This window comes from Orbicella faveolata, unplaced genomic scaffold (assembly GCF_042242905.1).
Source record: "Orbicella faveolata isolate gen_17 unplaced genomic scaffold, um_ofav_v1 contig_34, whole genome shotgun sequence".
NCBI lineage: Eukaryota > Metazoa > Cnidaria > Anthozoa > Scleractinia > Merulinidae > Orbicella > Orbicella faveolata.
In genome coordinates, this window is record NW_028301563.1 from 22531207 (window position 1) to 22549762 (window position 18556).

Below are 18556 nucleotides of genomic sequence, written 5' to 3' on the forward strand. Positions count from 1 at the left end.
CAGGTACCACCAAGTTGCCTTGGTCGCCGACATCGAAAAGGCCTTTCTGATGGTTCAAGTCGCGAAAGCTGACCGAGACGTTTTACGATTTCCGTGGATAAATGATCCCACTAGCGAAGATCCTAACATTGTTGTTAAACGTTTCAACCGTGTTGCGTTTGGAGTCACCAGTTCTCCCTTTCTGCTGAACCGGACAGTTGGCCACCACGTGTCTAATTATGAAGCCGAGGATCCGCAGTTTGTAAACGATTTTCCGAGTTCGCTCTACGTAGATGACTTCAATGGGGGGAAAGACAGTGTTCCTGAAGTTTTCCAGCTATACACAAGGGCCCAAGTCTAGAATGAAGGAGGGAGTTTGCAATCTGAGAAAATGGATATCAAACTCCGAGAAGCTGATGCAGTGGATTGACCAAGAAGGAGGAGTACCTATCATGGAGGCTTCTACGGTATTTGAAGAAGATAAAACGTACACACAAACTCAGCTTGGAGTAAACAATTCCACCATTTCATGCGAGAGGAAGATTTTGGGTCTAAAGTGGGACATTGCGAAGGACACCTTCATGTTCTATTTTGACTGGCTTGTGCAATTTGCAAAGGAACTGTCGTTAAACAAACGCTCCGTTCTACAGGTTGTTTCCAAACGGTATGATCCTCTTGGTTTGATTTCTCCACTATTCAGTACAGTTAAGGCTCTGTTTCAAGATTTGTGCAAGTTGAAGATTAGCTGGAACGAACCTCTCGATGAAGACCTGGCCCTCAGGTACTTAAGTTGGGTATCTGATTTGCTGAAAGTCCAGTGCATTCCAGTTGAAAGATGCGACATACCAAATTCAGAAGAAAACGTGGTCTCTTTTCAGATTCATGGATTTGGAGACAGTTCAGAAGTGACGTATGCTGCCGTCGTGTATCTGAGAATTGAAACGAGCAAGGGTGCTTGCACACGACTCGTCATGAGCAAGACAAGGGTTGCACCTCTGGCCAAGCAAACAATTCCAAGACGTGAGCTTCTAGTTGCCTTGATTTAGTCAAGATTGGTTGACCGTGTCCGTGTTGCACTTCTCCCAGTGATCAAGGTTGATGAAGTCTATTGCTGGACCGACTCTATGACAACACTGCACTGGATAAAAGGAGTTGGTAGAGAGTACAAACAGTTCGTGGAGAACAGAGTCAGAGAAATTAGTCAAAATGTGCCGCCTGAATCATGGAGTCAGTGCCCTGGGATTGAAAATACAGTCGACTTGCCTTCTAGAGGAATGAAAGCCGAAGCATTGAAACTGTGAAACCTGGTGGCATGGTCCTCCTTGGCTGGTTAAAGTGCCTATGAAGTAAAAAAATTTTTTGCAGAATTTTGTAGCCTTTAATGTCCTTATTATGGAATGACAAAAGAAATTTCAAAAAAATAAAAATAAATCCGCTTTTTGGTTGCTCAAAGTCCCTCAAATAGACGTAATCGGTGTCTCCGGAAACTGGGAACGACTTTTGCACTGATGACGTAGTTGGTGGTTCTAGCGCTTTGTTTACACCTGGTTTTGTATGCTGCGGAGTGTAAACCTCTCCGTCAAAGAACTATTTGCTTTGATTTCCTGGGCTTAAACGCAACTATGTCTGATAGTGACGATCACATATCATCTTCGGCATCTATGTTAAGCGATGAGCAGTCTAGTAGCGATTCATCGGAAGAAATGGAGGTACTTGGACAAGTCCAACCTTACGCGGACGAACCGCCAGCTCATACGAGTGATGAAGAGGAGGACGCTGAAGAAGACCAGGATGGTCTTTCTCCAGCGGTATTAAGGTCTAGATTGGAAAGAGAAGTACCTTTAAACGAATGGTGAGTTTTCTCTTTTATTCTCCTGATGAACCCTTAGTTGAATCAGCTTGAAGCGATGGGTTTTCGGTTCTTCGCACCTTGCTCGCACTACATTCTGATTATACTTACATTTTGTTTGTTTTGCAAGGTGCAAATGTGCAGAATGCACAGTTGAGAATCTTACCGACGCCGTGGAATATAGATGCTGCCGAGAGATCGCTCAGGCAAGGCAAAAACTAATGTTCGATGGAAGTATCGAACGAATTAGCTGCATCACAAAACATGACGACTTTTCTGCCATGACGAACCGAAGTGTTCTCAGACAAGTGGCGCCTTTGTTGCGAGACCGAAATGGAAGAGGTTACCGCCGCCGCGATGGACAAACACAAAATCAGTGAGTATAAAAGTAACTTTTGAGGTCCTGTCCTATCAGGTCATGAAAATCCTGGCCAATATTGATGGCAATGTTCTAAATTTGTATGTTCGCAAAACACATGATGTAGCTTTAAAAGTGTGTCAAGTTCCTTTTCGGATACCGAAATGCGGAGTCAGGATTCCCCCGGGATTTCGGTTTATCTCGATATTCTTTGTTCAAATGCGTAACCAGTAGCCTGCAAGTCTAATAGGTGTAACCACAAACCTCTCAAATTTATTGTAACTCATGTGGCTTGTTGTAGTCCCGGGGGGGGGGTACTTTGGGAATTTCTGGGTGGGGATGTGCCGCTGGGACCCTGGAACCCTTAGCCTATACCAGAGCTAGTTCAGCTGAATACTAGAGTAAACTCCCCAAATCCCCCCATCTATCGACACTGTTGAGGCTGATTTGCGTAAATTTAAACTTGCCGATTTGATTTTTTTATATTTTTGAGTGGCAATTCCTGGTTTCCCTAGTCTAGATAAAATCTTCAACCAACAAGTCAGTTTTGTGAAAAATGATACCCTATTCTAGACCCAAACGCTCTGATTTATATACCATATCCTAGAGTAAACTGCTTGAAAACCATACCCTTCACAGCGGCACATACCTATATAGCCCATATATGGCAGTGCCCTCCCCCCCCTCGGGGTTGTAGTTTATTAATCACATTTCTGGACATCCAGATATAGGCGATTATTGGGCAAATGTCTTCTTCCAAAGATGTCAGCCAAAAAGAAGATGTGGCCTGAATTTGCGAATACCACTGAACCCTCAAGTGTCTACTTTGATGAAATGCGTGTCAGCGACAGACCGAAGCATTGTACTGGGCTAGTTGTTAACACTAGAATGCCAGTCTTATTAGTCCAGCTGTTAAGGGACAAAATTGTTCGTTTTTTGATAAAAGCATCAAACTTGGCAGGGTTACTAACCTCTATAAGACAAATATTTCCTGATATGGAGCCATGCCAAATTTCTCTTCCAGAACCATAGAATGCGCATGTCAAAAATATGGCATACAAGGCCCTTAGATGGAAACGAGGCTGATGCAAAATACCAATTTTTTTTGCCTTCTGGGACTACTATGCCTAGTGTCTTGCTCTTTTAATACAACAACAAATTAATCATTGCCTTTGAGTCTTAAATTATGTCATGTGATAGTCATGTGACCATTATGTTCAATTACCAGCAGGGCAATACGCACTGATGAAATCATTACCATTTTTAGAACTACCAAAGAAATCATTCAAACTCAGAATTAAAAACAAACTACTAAGTGTTCTCGAAGATGAAGATTCCTTCATTGAGGTTTACAGGATCATTCTAAATTAAAATGCCAGTGGCAGTAGTAAAAAAAAAAAACAACCAACCAACAATCAAGCAAACAAACAAAAAATATATTATCTATTAAATCACATTCTTTTCCCACTTTTTCTTTTTATTTTGTTCACTTTTTTTTCTAACCTCCTATTTTTCTCTGTTTATCATGGTAATAATAATAGTAATAAAAGTAATAATAATAATAAATCATTTGTAACTATTGATAGACTGGCCCGCCTAGACTAGCATAGCTATCCGTGGGCCAGTGCAACTGTAAAATGTAGGTTTTATTAAGAAACAAAATGATGATGATGAATGATGATGATTTTTTACAGACCAATTTTATTATTTGCAATGTAGATTCTATTATCTATTCTATCTATTATCTATTAGTTGTAATTTCTACCACAACTGCACAAACCGGTACAGTCAAGATTAGCCTTCAAGCATATGTTAATTTTTTAAGAGAACAAGAGTTTCCAATCACTTTGCTGCAGTATTTTTCAAAGGAAATGCAGAAAAAATGTGAATAGCATTAAAATGTAAAATACATCAATCATGTCAATTTAGATCCCTCTGAATGCAGCTTATGAATTTGTTTAGGTTGGTTTTAAAGTACGTTCTAAACTTAAATGAGAAAACAAGGAAACCTGTAATACGACCTACTGGATGGTATATTTTATGTCTGTGAGAAATGTTATCTTTAATCTTTAATCTTTAATCATTATTTATATACGGTAAGAATAACATGTCTAAGATCCTAAACCTAACATTCTAATCCTAATATCAAATTAACTTACAACAACATTTCACTTATAAACCTGATTTCCGTGATTACAGGGTAAGCTGCTCCAAAGGGTTGCGCCGCTGTAACTAAAACTGTTTTTCATGTAGTTAGTTCTCGGAGAGGGAACAACAAGTTTCTTAACGAGTCCCTCAGAGCATAATTTGATTCATTTCGTGTTACAAATTTAGAAGTGATATATTCACTTCTAAATTTGTTAGGCAAATCGTTAAAAAATTGAAAACCATTAGAGCTTTCTGAATTTGACATTGAAATTGCAAGTCTTTCCAGCTGAGTTTGTGAAACAAGGAATCGACATCAGCGTCATCGCCCGATGAAGTTATTACTCGTGCAGCATGGTTTTGTAGTTTTTGTAGCCTGTTAGATAATGTTTTGCCACAATTACCTTAGACTAGGCTGCAGTAATCAAAGTGAGGTTGAGGTAGTGATGTTGCATATGCAGAGTAGGGTAGATTGAGACACAAATGACTTAAGGTGATTCCTTAGTATTGCATTGCGCATCCCTAAGTCATGAGCCCGTGCCCGTGCAAAACGTAAGAGATTTCCTTCAAACTAAGCTCGATAGCGAAATCAATGCTCCTTTTCTCTTAAACGAGCACGAATCCCGATTTGTTTTTCGGGTATTTGCTAAGAACAGTCTAATAAAGAACATATTTAAGGAAGAAAAAAAGTTTGATAGTAGAACATGATTTTTTTTTGGAAAATAGTTCCGTACTGGGTGTATTTTGGCCAAGGCGAGGGCTTCAAGCTAACCACGGAACCGTCCGAAAAAGTACAATATTCTCACAACCAGGCAATCAAAAACGGCTTAAATAAAGCAATACTGCTTATGTGAATAAAATAAGCTTTACTTTCAACATAAAATTTTGTGTCTTTCAAGCAACCAAGACTTAATTCTGGAACGATACCGGTTTCGCCCCATGGCGAGTTCGCCCCCACTATAAAATTTCTATTTCGAGTTCGCCCCAAAATTTTGTGTTCGTGTTTACGTAGTTGTCATCGAGTTATTAAAAGTTTTCGAAGAATCATTTCAGTCTATGTATGTTTATGTCATCTCGCCATCGGGGAGTCTTGCCACCAACGAACTCCCTGTCGCCACCGAGCGAAGTCAATTGCACCAAGCGAAGTCACCTCGCCACCAAGCGAAGTTTCCTCGCCACCAGTAATCTAATAAGGCAGTGGGTAAAAGAATGAGGAATAATCTCTATATGCGACTCGATCTGGTTGGGGGCGAACTCGATCAAGTTGAGTCGAGGTAGGGGCGAACTCGGTGGGGGCGAACTCGCCATGGGGCGAAACTGGCAACTACGTAATTCAATTCTGTATGAAGGTGATTCGAATTTTTAACGCGCAACCAGTAAAAGCACCCCATTTTAAGAGCCTGCTGACGCGTTAACAAGCACGGTGACCCCATTTTTTTATTGCATTTTTTTAATGTTCATATCATGAATGTTAATCATGCCAAGTTGCAAAAAAGTTTGATAGTAGAACAATTTCAAGGGAATTACCTTAACTAAATTTATGGCTCCAATTGCAGAAGCGATCTTTTTACACAGTTGATGTGGGAATGCCACGTCAGATTTTCATTGACATTTACTCCAAGTGATTTCGCAGAGGAAACTTGTTCAATCGGAACATTATTATTGGAGAGTTCGAGTGTATCAGATAGAGTTCTTAATCTTTGCCTGGAGCCGATCAATATAAATTCCGATTTGGAGCGTTCAATGTAAGTCTGTTAGGCACAAGCCGTTTGCCTAGTTTTTCAAGGTCGTCAGATAGACTAGACTGAATCGAATGCAAATCAGAACCAGCGTAAGTAATGTGGGTGTCATCAGCATACATTCTGGGTATGCTAAATGATAGACAGTTAGGCAAATCGTTAATGTAAATTAGAAATAAAAGAGGACCAAGGATCGTTCCCTGTGGCACACCACATTTTAGAGTGGTGAAGTCGCCGAGACAGCCATTAACGGAGCACCATTGTGTGCGCTTAGTCAAATACGATTTAAGAGCATGTCCACCAGAGGACCAGGCAGAGGTGATACATGCCATCTCACCGATTTCAGTGAAACTTGGCCAGATTGAAGGGCATACCCAATAACTCAAAAAGCCAAAACGGTTTCAAAATTGCAATTTTCCGGGGGGAGTTACACCACCCCCCTACTTTTTTCACATAAATTTCTTTAAATACTACACTAAATGAGGGTAAAAGTAGGGGGCTCTTAAACCTGAGTAATTCATCCAATTCAATTGTGGCTACACTTGAGTGTAGATTAGTCCTACATGAGTTATGTACGGGAGTTCCATGTAATTTGATTGATTACCTGTCAATCAATGTAAGCTAATAACTACCCATGTAAAATGGCATAGCAAAGTATGGTGATTTTGAGGCCAAATATCTCCTGTGGCCAAGTCCCTCCCAAAGAGATATCTATACCACGGTTCAGTTCCACCTTTGGTCTGTACGAATTGTCAAAAAAATTTTTGGGACCTGCCATTTTTTGTTCGCAGATCGAGCTCAAACCCTGCACATCTTGCACAAGATTTTAGTTTAATGACTGACATCGTAAAAGTTCCTGCATAAACCGCACCCGTAGATTAGCCATAACCCCAAGATGGAAGCTCAAATATTGAAAAGCAACGTAAAAACAATAAAGTTTGAAGTTCCAGTGAAGTTCTAATTGGTATAAAAACAACGACAACCAAGTGCGTTTTCAGAACACTGATACAGCGCCTGTTGCGAGCCTTCAAATGCATTTAAAAGTCTTTAGGTAACAAATTTTCACTTGTTATACCTTCTCGTCTTCCTAATTCACTCTTCTTAAACTTGAGATTTTCTCTTGATAACATTATCGCTTCGCCGGAACACTCCATGACATTAAACTTCGTACACCATATCGAAACGATACGAATTAGTGCTTAGTAGCCAAGCTTTGAAATGTGGAGAGGAGTCTGGGCATCACAACGCGTAATAGAGGCGCTCCGACAAAACACTGACCGCTGGTCAACTAGACCCCTACTTACCCCCCTTACCGACCCCCTTCTAAAATTCACTGGAAATAATAATTAAAGAAAAATATACATTAAGGCCGACTTACCCAAGGAAAAAATTATTTTTCAATACCGCACAGTGTTATTACGCATACATAACGTGTATGAGCCGAGCGATAATTTTCACGTGCGTTATATCGTTTGCACGTTCACTGAGAGACTTGAGAACATCACAGCATAAAACGAAAAAAAATGTTAGCATTCCCCCAAAACATTTGCGTTTCTGACGGGCAAAAAAATTGATTGAAAGGGGGAAATAAATTACTATTCCTACTGTAAACACTTTCACTGATGCGCCGAGGTTTCTTGCTTTGTTTACTTTTTGGCGCAAAGATAATTATCTGGCGTCACGAAATATTCCAGTTCATGTTTCACCGAGGTTTTTGAATAGTAAGTTCAAGAGTAATTTCATGACCCTGAACTTGGAAAAAAGAAATTAACCCGACATTCCCTGAAAAAATTCAGAAAACTATTACTCCAATAAGCCGAGACAGAAAATTACGGACATTCATAGTTACTGTCCATTTTCAGCTTAAATAAAACACTTCCTCGCCTTGTTTATTTCAAAGTACCTTTCCTTTTTCTTTTTAACAGCATTTCTTAACGACTGTTATTAAATATATTTTTGTGAAATTGTTCTTGAACTTATTGTTTAAAAACTTCAGCGAAACATGAACCGTGATATTTCGTGCGCCAAATAATTACGTCTACACTGAAAAGTAAACAACTTTGTCTGCGATTGTAAGTGGGACCTTCGCACAACAAAGTCATTTTCTTCGTGACCTTTACGTTGTGAAAACAATGTCTAATCTTTCCTGTTCCTTAGCCTCGCACTGTGACTCTCACTGCGATATTTCATCCCAAGGAAACGAGCTTCTTCCTCTGAGCTCTTGCTCTAGAGATATAAGTGCTCATCTTCGACAAATCTCTGTATCCCAAACAAGTGTCTCTTCTGAGAAAGGACTAATTCTTGCACGCGTGGGGTTGTTTGATGAAGGCGGCTGTGACTTCACAATTTGTCCAAAACACCGGGATCAGTTAGGCGTCAAGTTCAAGGCCTCGATAAAATGTCAGCATCCACTCCATGGAAATCGTACGGGTAAGAGGGAGAGGGGTGTTAACCTGCGAATGTCAAAGGAAATCAAGAATAAATGGAATGTTGTTGTCCCTGTTGGAGCAGGTAAACTGCTTTGTCTCTTTATCTTCGAATCCAGCTAAAGTACGAATTCCTACCTTGATTTGTTTTCAAGAATTATAAGTTCGATTACCAGTCGGTGTTCGAGAAAGCGGAGAAAATCTGGCCTTACAAATAAATGATGTCATATTCTATGAACACAGGTATTTCTAGAATTTGTCGTGGGAAACATCAAGCTGCCATGAAATTCGTAGCAAATGCTTCACCGCCCCAGGAGCAGAGAGAGGCACAAAGTTCAGCAGACCTACCCATGGAGAAGGCTGACAGCACCATTGTTGATCCACAAGCGCACGTGCGATTCTTGTTACCACCGGAAGAACCATCAAGTGAGGTATTACACATGTGTACTCAGTTATCTATTAGTTTGTTATGGTAACACAAGAGTATTTTATACGTAGATACGGTTCCAAGAGATTTTCGAGTCGATTTTTGAAAGGAGAGTTTTGAAGAGGCAGATGAGGAATACATGCCTTTGGTTACACAGCTCATTAACTGCAGAAGAGATGAGTATATGCCCAATTAACGTTAAAATATTTAATATTTGAGAATCATAATGCACTGTTGATCCTTTTTGATAACATTATTAGCATTGTAAATAATTATCATTATTAGTTCTTCTAGTTTAGCTGCGACTGCTATCACTTTTACAGCAACATTTATCCATTGGATTATCCAACTACTCGTCTGTGTGAAGTTTTTCTCCTGCTGTAGTCGTTCAAAGATCTTGATGGTACGTAGTATCCCTCTAAAGTAAATAGGTGTCTTCTTGAGTGTTGTGATGCCCAGACTCCTCTCCACATTTCAAAGCTTGGCTACTAAGCACTAATTCGTATCGTTTCGATATGGTGTACGAAGTTTAATGTCATGGAGTGTTCCGGCGAAGCGATAATGTTATCAAGAGAAAATCTCAAGTTTAAGAAGAGTGAATTAGGAAGACGAGAAGGTATAACAAGTGAAAATTTGTTATCTAAAGACTTTTAAATGCATTTGAAGGCTCGCAACAGGCGCTGTATCAGTGTTCTGAAACCGCACTTGGTTATCTTTGTTTTTATACCAATTAGAACTTCACTGGAACTTCAAACTTTATTGTTTTTACGTTGCTTTTCAATATTTGAGCTTCCATCTTGGGGTTATGGCTAATCTACGGGTGCGGTTTATGCAGGAACTTTTACGATGTCAGTCATTAAACTAAAATCTTGTGCAAGATGTGCAGGGTTTGAGCTCGATCTGCGAACAAAAAATGGCAGGTCCCAAAAATTTTTTTGACAATTCGTACAGACCAAAGGTGGAACTGAACCGTGGTATAGATATCTCTTTGGGAGGGACTTGGCCACAGGAGATATTTGGCCTCAAAATCACCATACTTTGCTATGCCATTTTACATGGGTAGTTATTAGCTTACATTGATTGACAGGTAATCAATCAAATTACATGAAACTCCCGTACATAACTCATGTAGGACTAATCTACACTCATGTCACTCGGCCTCGATTTGATGCAAAGCCCCAATATGACATTGAGCATGCTGAAACACACGTTTCTAAGTTTGAATATCTTATTACTCTATATTGTAATGTTCAAAATAATAACTCCTTTTTATTTGCGAGAAAAAACGAGAAAGAAGAGGAGAAAAAAATTAATCGTATTAATGCAATATTCGGTATTATTTTATTGTTTATTGAAAATGATGGTCACGTGACTAATCACGTGAAAAATGTTTCGACTCCCAGATGCTTTATAAGTTGCTGTTATATTAAAAAGCAAGAAATCTGGGCAAAGTACTCCGGAAAAGGCTTAGAAATAAGCATTTTAACTCAGCCTCGCTCCCATGTAGGGGCCTAATATGTCATTTTTTTGACATGCGCATAGCGTGCTTCTGGGTGGAAATTTGGGATGGCTCCATATCAGAAAATGTTTACCTTATAGAGGTTAGTCATCCTGGGAAGTTTCATGCTTTTATCACAAAATGAACAATTCTGGTTATTTTTGGCTCTTAACAGCAGGACTATCAAGCGTGTTCCACCAAGAGAGATATAGTGACATTAAGAGATTGTTCCGAGTTACAGCATTTGTGTTAAGATTCCTGTATAATTTGAAGTCGCAGAGAAATGGCATGGCAGCAGCTGGACCGCTGAGTACAGACGAATATGAGGCTGCAGAAATTCTGTGGTTGCGCAAGATGCAACAAGCAGTGGTAGAATCCCCTCGATTCGAGAGCCTGAAGAAACAGTTGGGACTGTACACCGATGACAATGGTTTGCTCAGATGCAAAGGCAGATTACAAAATACAACTATTCCATTTAACGGTAAGTATCTCATTCTTCTGCCCGCCAATCACTGCGTGACAGCACGGGTAATTGATGATTGCCATAAGCGAGTTCTTCATAATGGTTCAAGAGAGACTCTGGCGGAACTAAGGTCCCGGTTCTGGATTGTAAAAGGGAGACAAGTTGTTCGGAAGGTGCTTTCAAGATGCGTGATTTGCAAGAGGATCGAAGGGCAACATTACGCCATCCCACCAGCTGCGCCATTACCTCAATTCCGTGTAGAAGGAAGTCCTGCTATTACTAATACTGGAATAGATTTTGCTGGACCATTATTTGTGAAGCGCGGTGCGAAGGAGAAGGGTGACATGGAGAAGGTCTACATTGCCCTATACACTTGTGGAAGTAGTAGAGCTGTCCACCTTGACGTTGTACCGGACCTGAGCGCAGAAACATTCATAAGAAGTTTCAAACGTTTCATTTGCAGACGAGGAATACCAAGATTGGTTGTGTCAAACAATGCCAAGACATTTAAGACTGCTGCAAGATTCTTGTCATCCATTTTTGAGCTGCCGGAAGTGCAGAGTTTTCTTCTAAACCACAAGGTGAAGTGGAAATTTAATTTAGAACGAGCCCCGTGGTGGGGTGGTTTTTTTGAGCGCATGGTTCGATGTGTTAAACGCTGTCTGAAGAAGATCTTAAAGAATGCCAAGTTGACATATGAAGAGCTCTTGACTGTTGTCGTAGAAATTGAATGTGTGTTGAATTCCAGACCACCCACATACGTGTCTTCAGAGGATAGAGTGGAGCCTCTTACCCCCTCTCATTTGTTGACGGGAAGAAGATTATTTTCCATTCCTGACGAATCTATAGTCGCCGAAGAAGAGTCAAGTGATGTTGAAATTCTCACCAGGAGACAGTGTTAGGTAACGTCATTGTTGTCCCACTTTTGGAGTCGATGGAAACGAGAGTACGTGATAGAACTGCGAGAACACCACAGAGCATTAGAGAAGGGAGCTGCCAGCAACTCGCCATCAGTTGAGACAGGTGACATTGTCACTGTAATGGAAGAAGGAACGTCTAACCGAGGAATGTGGAAGCTTGGAAAGGTTCTAGATGTGTATCCAGGAAACGATGGTCTCGTAAGAAGAGCCACGATAGAAGTTGCCTCAAACAATGGCAAGCGAAAGCGTCTTAGGATACCCCTACAGAAACTGTTTCCGTTAGAAGTTCGCGAAACTAGTGTTGCAGATGGAGAAGAGCCTGCTAGACCAATTGCCTGCACTCCACAGAGACAGAGGAGGCAAGCCGCCATTGAAGGAGAAATGAGGAGACGTCAAGTCGATCAGTGTCTGGACGAACTGAAGGACTATGATGAACACTGATCGAGGAGGGAAGATGTTTTGAACTTTACGAACTCTGAAATCACCCCTCTCGCCTTAATATGAGTTTTTGTCCGCGCGCGTAACTTCAGGTGATTTTAATTAGCCAATCGTGGCTCAGAATGTGCTCGCGCGTACATTTGAACTTCGCTGTCGTAATTTTGCAGATTTTCATCTTTGTTGTATTTTCTTGCCGTGTTTAAGATTTTAGACCAGCCTTGCCGCTGTTTTTGGAGTTTTGAGTCTAGCTTCTTCACCGTTTTTAGCCATTGTGATTCGTCGTTTATTGTATGTTCCGGATTACGTAGCTGGTTCATTAAATAGTTCGTTTATTTGGAGTTTGAGCCTACAACTCACTGAATACAATTCCCAACACACTTCTCATGTGCCCCGCGCATGATCGTCGCGAAAGCAGAAAATGATTGCCATAAAAACGTTTACGAGTATTGTTCCCTAACTCAAATGAATTTGTGTACAGTGCAGTATGTAGCCAACAGACAAACGGCGAAAGCTGTTCCGTTGAGTAACGCCTCCTAAAAAGACAAAACCGTGTTTAAACCGATCGAGAATTATTTGTTTTAGTCTAGATTAACCAACTATCGACCAGAGAGCTGCCTGACAAATGCTATAAACTTATGTAGATCTACACTGTAGCTTGTATCGACGAGAATCCGAATAAACTAAAGAAGACGGAATTAGTCGGAGAGAACTTTAATTCTGTAAAGCTCTCTTGGTTAAATAACGTTGAGAATCGAAGTCGCAACGAACGGCAGAGAATAAAAGCGCTGTTTCCAAAAGTCCTTCATCGATCGACGACTGCTTTCAGCACGGTAAAACGACCGATGCAAATTTGCTGCGATGCCCTTTCTTTGTAGAGAAGAAACTTGGTCATCCATTAAATCAACTAAAAGTGCAACAATTACACAAACTGCAAGAACGGCTCTGTTCTTCTTGGAAAGGTCCAAACTTAATTCTCTCAAACGATCCGGATCACGCAGGAGCTCAGATCGCGCCCGTATTAAGTAAACACGTATTGGTCGGATAAATAGCCTTCCACTGCTTTTCCCTGGCCTTCTTTCGAAGACTTGAAATTAAGTTGGATAGACCATATTCAATTGCGTCCATAAAATTCATATCCTTAAGTATATCCGAGAACAAAAGCTAAAGCTAAATGAAAAAGATTTTTATAGTACTTGAACTCAGCAGGCATTTGCTCTGAGTGTTGTGTCGGTGATCGCGCGCGACGTCATGACGTATAGTCAGTACTTGTTTGTTCATTGGTTAATGTGTATTTAGGTCACCGGTGGAAAAATCCACCGGTAAAATGTGGCGCGCTGCAAGTGGGAAAAGTCCTTTCCAACGGCGAAACCAACAGGCCAGGGAAGAATTATTGGAAAGGACTTTTAGAAAGTCTAGCGTATAAAGGGGAGGGGGTGGGGAGGAGGAAGAGAATTCGGGGTAAAAAAACGGAGGAGTGGGGGAGGGGAAAAAGGAACGCCTGCTATCAAGACCCCCGTTGGTTCATTTCTGCGGTCGTTGGCGGCCGCAAAATTCTGACTGGTTAATCGGACAATAGGACGGGTTTGAATTCAAGTTAAAACTGGACCAAGAAGTTGCAGTAAAATCTCTTCTGGATGGAAAAGATGTATTAGCGGTGTTGCCCACAGGATACAGCAAAAGCCTCATATATCAAATGTTTGTTCGCGCCAAGGACCGTGTAAAATGGGTTGACTAGCCTACACGACTACTACGGTTCGTGGCATTTGTACATTTGCCGTTCTCTGTTCGGTCACTCGACCTTTTTTTTGTAGCTTCACTCGTGTTTATGAAGGGCAGTTCATGTCTAGTAATAAGGAGGAATTTTAAGTAGAGTTGAGCCGTTAGATCGTGCTGCTGTACCATTTAGTTCACGAGAATTTGATGAACCATGCTTTGAAGGCACAGACGACAAACTGCCGGACAAAGTTCAAAGTGACTCGCTTAGTCTCAAAGACGTAAACATGCATCCTTATTCTAAAGAGTTCGTAGATGATCTGAAGAATATGCTTAATGATATTGAGAAAGATATTCCAGAAGTATCTATTTTGGAAAAGAACAATCTCAGTATAGAGGCTGATGTAGATCCTAGAACAAAACACTGCGAGGGAGAACCTTGTTCTAGAACCAGGACAAGCACAGCGGAAAGCAACAGTGCTGAGGCTGTGCAACAACTAGATATTGGAACGAAAACAGTTACATTTCCTTCTGAAATGCAGGTTGCCAGAGCAAAAAAGCACGAAGAATACGATTTGACAGCTGACTTGCTGTATTACGAGAATGACTGAAACACCAGTCCAATTAAAGCTGCCAGGGAGATTGATATCTTAGATCAAAATCATAAAAGAGAGGAGGACGTTGTTTCAGAAGCAATGCTAAACCATGAAATTAAATTGGAGAAGAATGAATTGTCTCCACCCATGACAGAAGAAATTGAAGAGCTGCTACCACGGCACACATGTACAGAGACCTTCTTTGACAAGACCCATTCTTATCCTGACGAAGAGAGCTCTTTTTCCAATGTGGTCTTGGTTCCTCAGGTTAAGAAATATCAAACTGCATATACAGTGGTGGATGAAGGAGACTACTACAATGAACAGGCAATGGAAGAAGTACAGCAAGAGTGCCTTAAAGACCTCCCTCTAACAAACGGACATGGAGTGGAAAGTCTTAAAAAAGCTGTGTTAAATAAGGAAAAACTGTTATATTGATGAGCTTATAGACGAGATTACACGAAGTATAACTGGAACCAAAAAGAACGCAAAGGGCAGAAGGAGTGACATTGGTAATCAACCAGAAGCTGAAAGTACAGTGAACACTGATGCAGACTTCTGGTGGAAGACGACGGAACAAATCCGTGAACAACTGGTCTGAAGAAAGTTTAGTGATGACTTTCATGTTACGAAACAACCCAGTATTATGGACATACATGAAGGCCTCAATAACACTGGAAGCTTAGTGTATGAGAAATTGGAAGATAAGCTTGGTAAAGACAGCAGTTGGACTGAAACGAGCGATGGTAAAGAATCAGAAGGCAGACTACCCGAAAAGGATTCAACGAGGCTGTGCTGTGTGGCATACGCGGCAAAAGAAACAGTCAGCGATAGGGATAAAGAACACACTGAAGGTGACACAACAAGTTTTGAAGCAATGGAATTAAAGGCCATTGCTACCGAGCATGCTAAGATGGGTAATGACTCGGTATTGTTGCAAAAGCTCACACATCCCTCAGAATTGTCCAAATCAGAAGATAACTTCAAAATGGAAGAAGTTCACGCAGAAATGTACTTCCATACAACTTGTATGCAATTTGAGAAATAACTTTTAAGTGTACAAGTAGATGAGCTTAGCCATCTTCGCAACGCAAGCGAGCGTTTCCAGATACAAGGGAAGAGAGGAAGTAGAGTACATTACAAAAGATTAAAGAAAAGGGTCGTCTCCAACGAAGAAAACATCAAGTTGTTGGCTAAGTCTTCACAGAATGATGTGAACAAGCAGGACTTCATGCACGAAATATGGTACGACATTGACAAGTTGGAAGGGTTATAGAAACAGTGTCCTGGAAATAAATTCACTCAACCTAAAAAAGAAGCGTCTCTGGATGATGTGATCAAAGAGTTGAAGGAGGTCTTAGAAAAGGAAATAATAAACGTACAGAGAGACGAGAGCCGAACGGCGATTACGTACAAAAACCAAAAAAGCCAAAAGCTGGAGAACAGGTTTCATGACTTAAACAGACTTTTAAAAGCATGCTTTAGAGATTAACGAGAAGCGACTAAATGAAAGAGATGACACGGTCAAGGAGTTGAAGAGGCAGTTATATGAAGAGAGAAAAAATACAGAGGAACAATTGATGGATCAAGAGGGCGAGGTCTACAGACTTCAAGGATTACCAACTGATTGCAACAAAAATGCAGAAAATCTACAAGGGCAACTGGAAGAAATCAGCAAACAATTGGTAGGAACAAAGGATACATTAAATCAGCGAGAGATTGAGTTGGCAAATTCAAAGACTTCTCTTCGCGAGTCAACAGACTTACTCAGTACATCCAGGCAATATATCACAGAAACACAAAAAGAATTGGAGAGACAAAGACATTGTTAATAGAAAGGAGTGTGGCTTTAGAGTACACTGAAAGGTACGCGGAGCTGCTGTGTAAGTCAACAGGAAACAGAGACTTTGAAATGGTTGTGGCAACAAATGTACTAATAACGAAAGTAGAGAGAGATTTGAAGAAAATCGAAAAGCTTCAGAGAAAAACAAAATTAGAAAGGTTTGAACGTCAGGAGAGAACAACACAAAACGATCTTTGGGATAACCAGCCTGAAGGTCTGAATAAACCGGATAGTAAACAAATTAAACTGAAGTACCTCGAAGATAAAGAGAAGAAAATTGCTGATCTGGAATCTGCAATTGTTTACCTGAAGCAGGAGCGAGAGCGGAGTAATTGTTTACTGAAAGAAAAAGACAATGACCTGTGGAAAATGAGAAGTAAACTTCAGCGGAAAGACATAGAAGCTAAAGATCTAGGATCTTCCATCGACGACCTGAAGCAGAATTTAGAGCTAAGTAACACTTCACTACATAAAAAATGTCATGAGCTGGAGCAAATAGAAAATGATTTTCACACGAAAGCCATGGAAAATCAGGAGTTGGAATCTTCTATATTCGACCTAAAGCGTGATTTAGAGTTGAGAGAAACTTCCTTGAAAGAAAAAGAGAATGAACTACACCTAATGAGAAGTGACCTTCAGGGAAAAGATAAAGAACTGAAAAAAGCATGGGAGAAATGTAGCATGTTAGAAGAGGACAGCTTCTCACTGAAAAACGAATTGACGGAACTGACAGCTCACATCGGTCGCCAAGATAGTAAAATTGAAGAAATGAAAAAACTGACGTTCACAAAAGATTCAGATTTGAGGAAGGGAAGAAGGGAGTTGGAACAGCTTTGGCTTCAACTGGACGAGAAAGAACAGAATATCGAACTGCTGAAACGTCTAGAAAAAAGGCTAGATGACGAAAAGATTGAAATGAGCAAATCGTTTGAAGTCTATCAGATTAGGATTAGATATTTGGAAGCCGTTATAGCAAGACTGAAACATAGGCACGCAAGGCGTGCAAGAGTTATTTTTTTCCTGTGAAGTTTTGGAGATAGAAGTATTCATGGTACAGTAATGATTTGGTTAATTTGACAAGATTTTTTGGTTGCGATGTTACATCGGTCATGGTAAGATAGCTAAATAGTAAGCCATAAAATGTTTGACTGAACAAACTACAGTAATTTGACACGTCTCCAGATTAATGTAGATACCATCTTATTTTCTAACAGGCAATTTGATTCGCTCTTTGATACAACCCGCACCGTGATTGGTGTGACACGCGCACATGCATAACTCCCTCGCTCACCGATCACATAACCCTTCCAACCCCCAAGAGAAATTTTTGCTCAAAAATACTCAAGTTAATTTAGAGACTTTCTCGCATTTTATATAAGTCGTAAGTTTACCTTTTTACACAACACAACACAACACAACACAACACAACTTCACCGAAAATAGAAAGAAAGAGAAAAAGAAACCTCTGACACGTTGAAAGTCTGATTTAATTAAATGCACTTTAACTTGGTGCCACGCAGTCTTCAAAGAACATTTGAACAGTTTTCATACTTTTTACCTTTAAAAATATCGGACTGAAATGAATGTCATCAAATAAAACTATTAAACTGCTACTGCAGAGACGTAAAAGCCGTCCAGAAACGAAACCTTCTTTTTTGTTTAATATCCTGGAAACAATAGCCGATAACTTGTCAGCTCTAATTGAATTTACTCCCATATAAAAAACAAAAGTGTTAAGTTACCATTTGTTACTAAAGATAGCAAACATCTCGTGGGAAAGAGTGGTGACGATTCGTCCGCTCTAATTGAATTTACTCCCTTGTGAAAAACAAGAGTGTCAAATTACACTTTGTAACTAAAAAACAAAAATGCCTCGTTATATTTGCATGTAACAAGAACAAAATAATTGTTACCCGCACTTACTGTTGTAAACGTTGGAACTGTTTCAAATCTGAAGTCTCGTCCCCTCTAAAACATGTCCTAAGAACTAGACGCGACGATTCGTGACCTCTAATTGAATTTACTCCTTGTGAAAAACAAAAGTATCAAGTTACCTTTGTAACTAAAAATAAAAATATCTCGTTGCATTTGCATACTACTAACTCGCGAACTGTTTCAAACCTCAAGGCTCATCTCGTTCATTTAACTAAAATCCTCAGCCT

General features: G+C 40.2%; 2 protein-coding genes and 1 long non-coding RNA gene across 5 annotated transcripts in view; 2 read left to right on the forward strand and 1 right to left on the reverse strand.

Moving 5' to 3' along the window:
- LOC149105299 (uncharacterized) overlaps window positions 1–18556 on the reverse strand; it is a 341662-nt gene that overhangs the window by 229169 nt on the left and 93937 nt on the right. The gene's annotated exons all lie outside the window — the stretch shown is intronic.
- On the forward strand, window positions 269–10834 carry LOC149105314 (uncharacterized). Of its 3 annotated transcripts, none has more exons than XM_089271923.1 (3): window positions 269–1831; window positions 1959–2204; window positions 10695–10834. In XM_089271923.1, the coding sequence occupies exons 1-3, from the start codon at window positions 1602–1604 to the stop codon at window positions 10729–10731; spliced, it is 513 nt and encodes a 170-aa protein (XP_089128049.1). In that variant the 5' UTR covers window positions 269–1601; the 3' UTR covers window positions 10732–10834. The 3 variants fall into 3 exon arrangements, with proteins under 3 accessions (XP_089128049.1, XP_089128048.1, XP_089128050.1); XM_089271922.1 differs by lacking the exon at window positions 10695–10834 and adding an exon at window positions 2912–9501 and having other exon boundaries at window positions 1537–1831; XM_089271924.1 differs by lacking the exon at window positions 10695–10834 and having other exon boundaries at window positions 1537–1831; window positions 1959–3049.
- On the forward strand, window positions 16464–18263 carry LOC149105315 (uncharacterized). Its single transcript, XM_089271921.1, has one exon. The coding sequence runs from the start codon at window positions 16464–16466 to the stop codon at window positions 17418–17420; it is 957 nt and encodes a 318-aa protein (XP_089128047.1). The 3' UTR covers window positions 17421–18263.

Excerpts from the sequence above, each read along its gene's own strand:
- LOC149105314 (XM_089271922.1), top strand. The coding sequence starts at position 1,602 with ATGTCTGATAGTGACGATCACATATCATCTTCGGCATCTATGTTAAGC. Across the intron at positions 1,832-1,958 it reads GAAGTACCTTTAAACGAATG|GTGCAAATGTGCAGAATGCA; the intron begins GTGAGTTTTCTC and ends TTGTTTTGCAAG. Across the intron at positions 2,205-2,911 it reads GATGGACAAACACAAAATCA|ATATAGGCGATTATTGGGCA; the intron begins GTGAGTATAAAA and ends CTGGACATCCAG.
- LOC149105315 (XM_089271921.1), top strand. The coding sequence starts at position 16,464 with ATGGTTGTGGCAACAAATGTACTAATAACGAAAGTAGAGAGAGATTTG.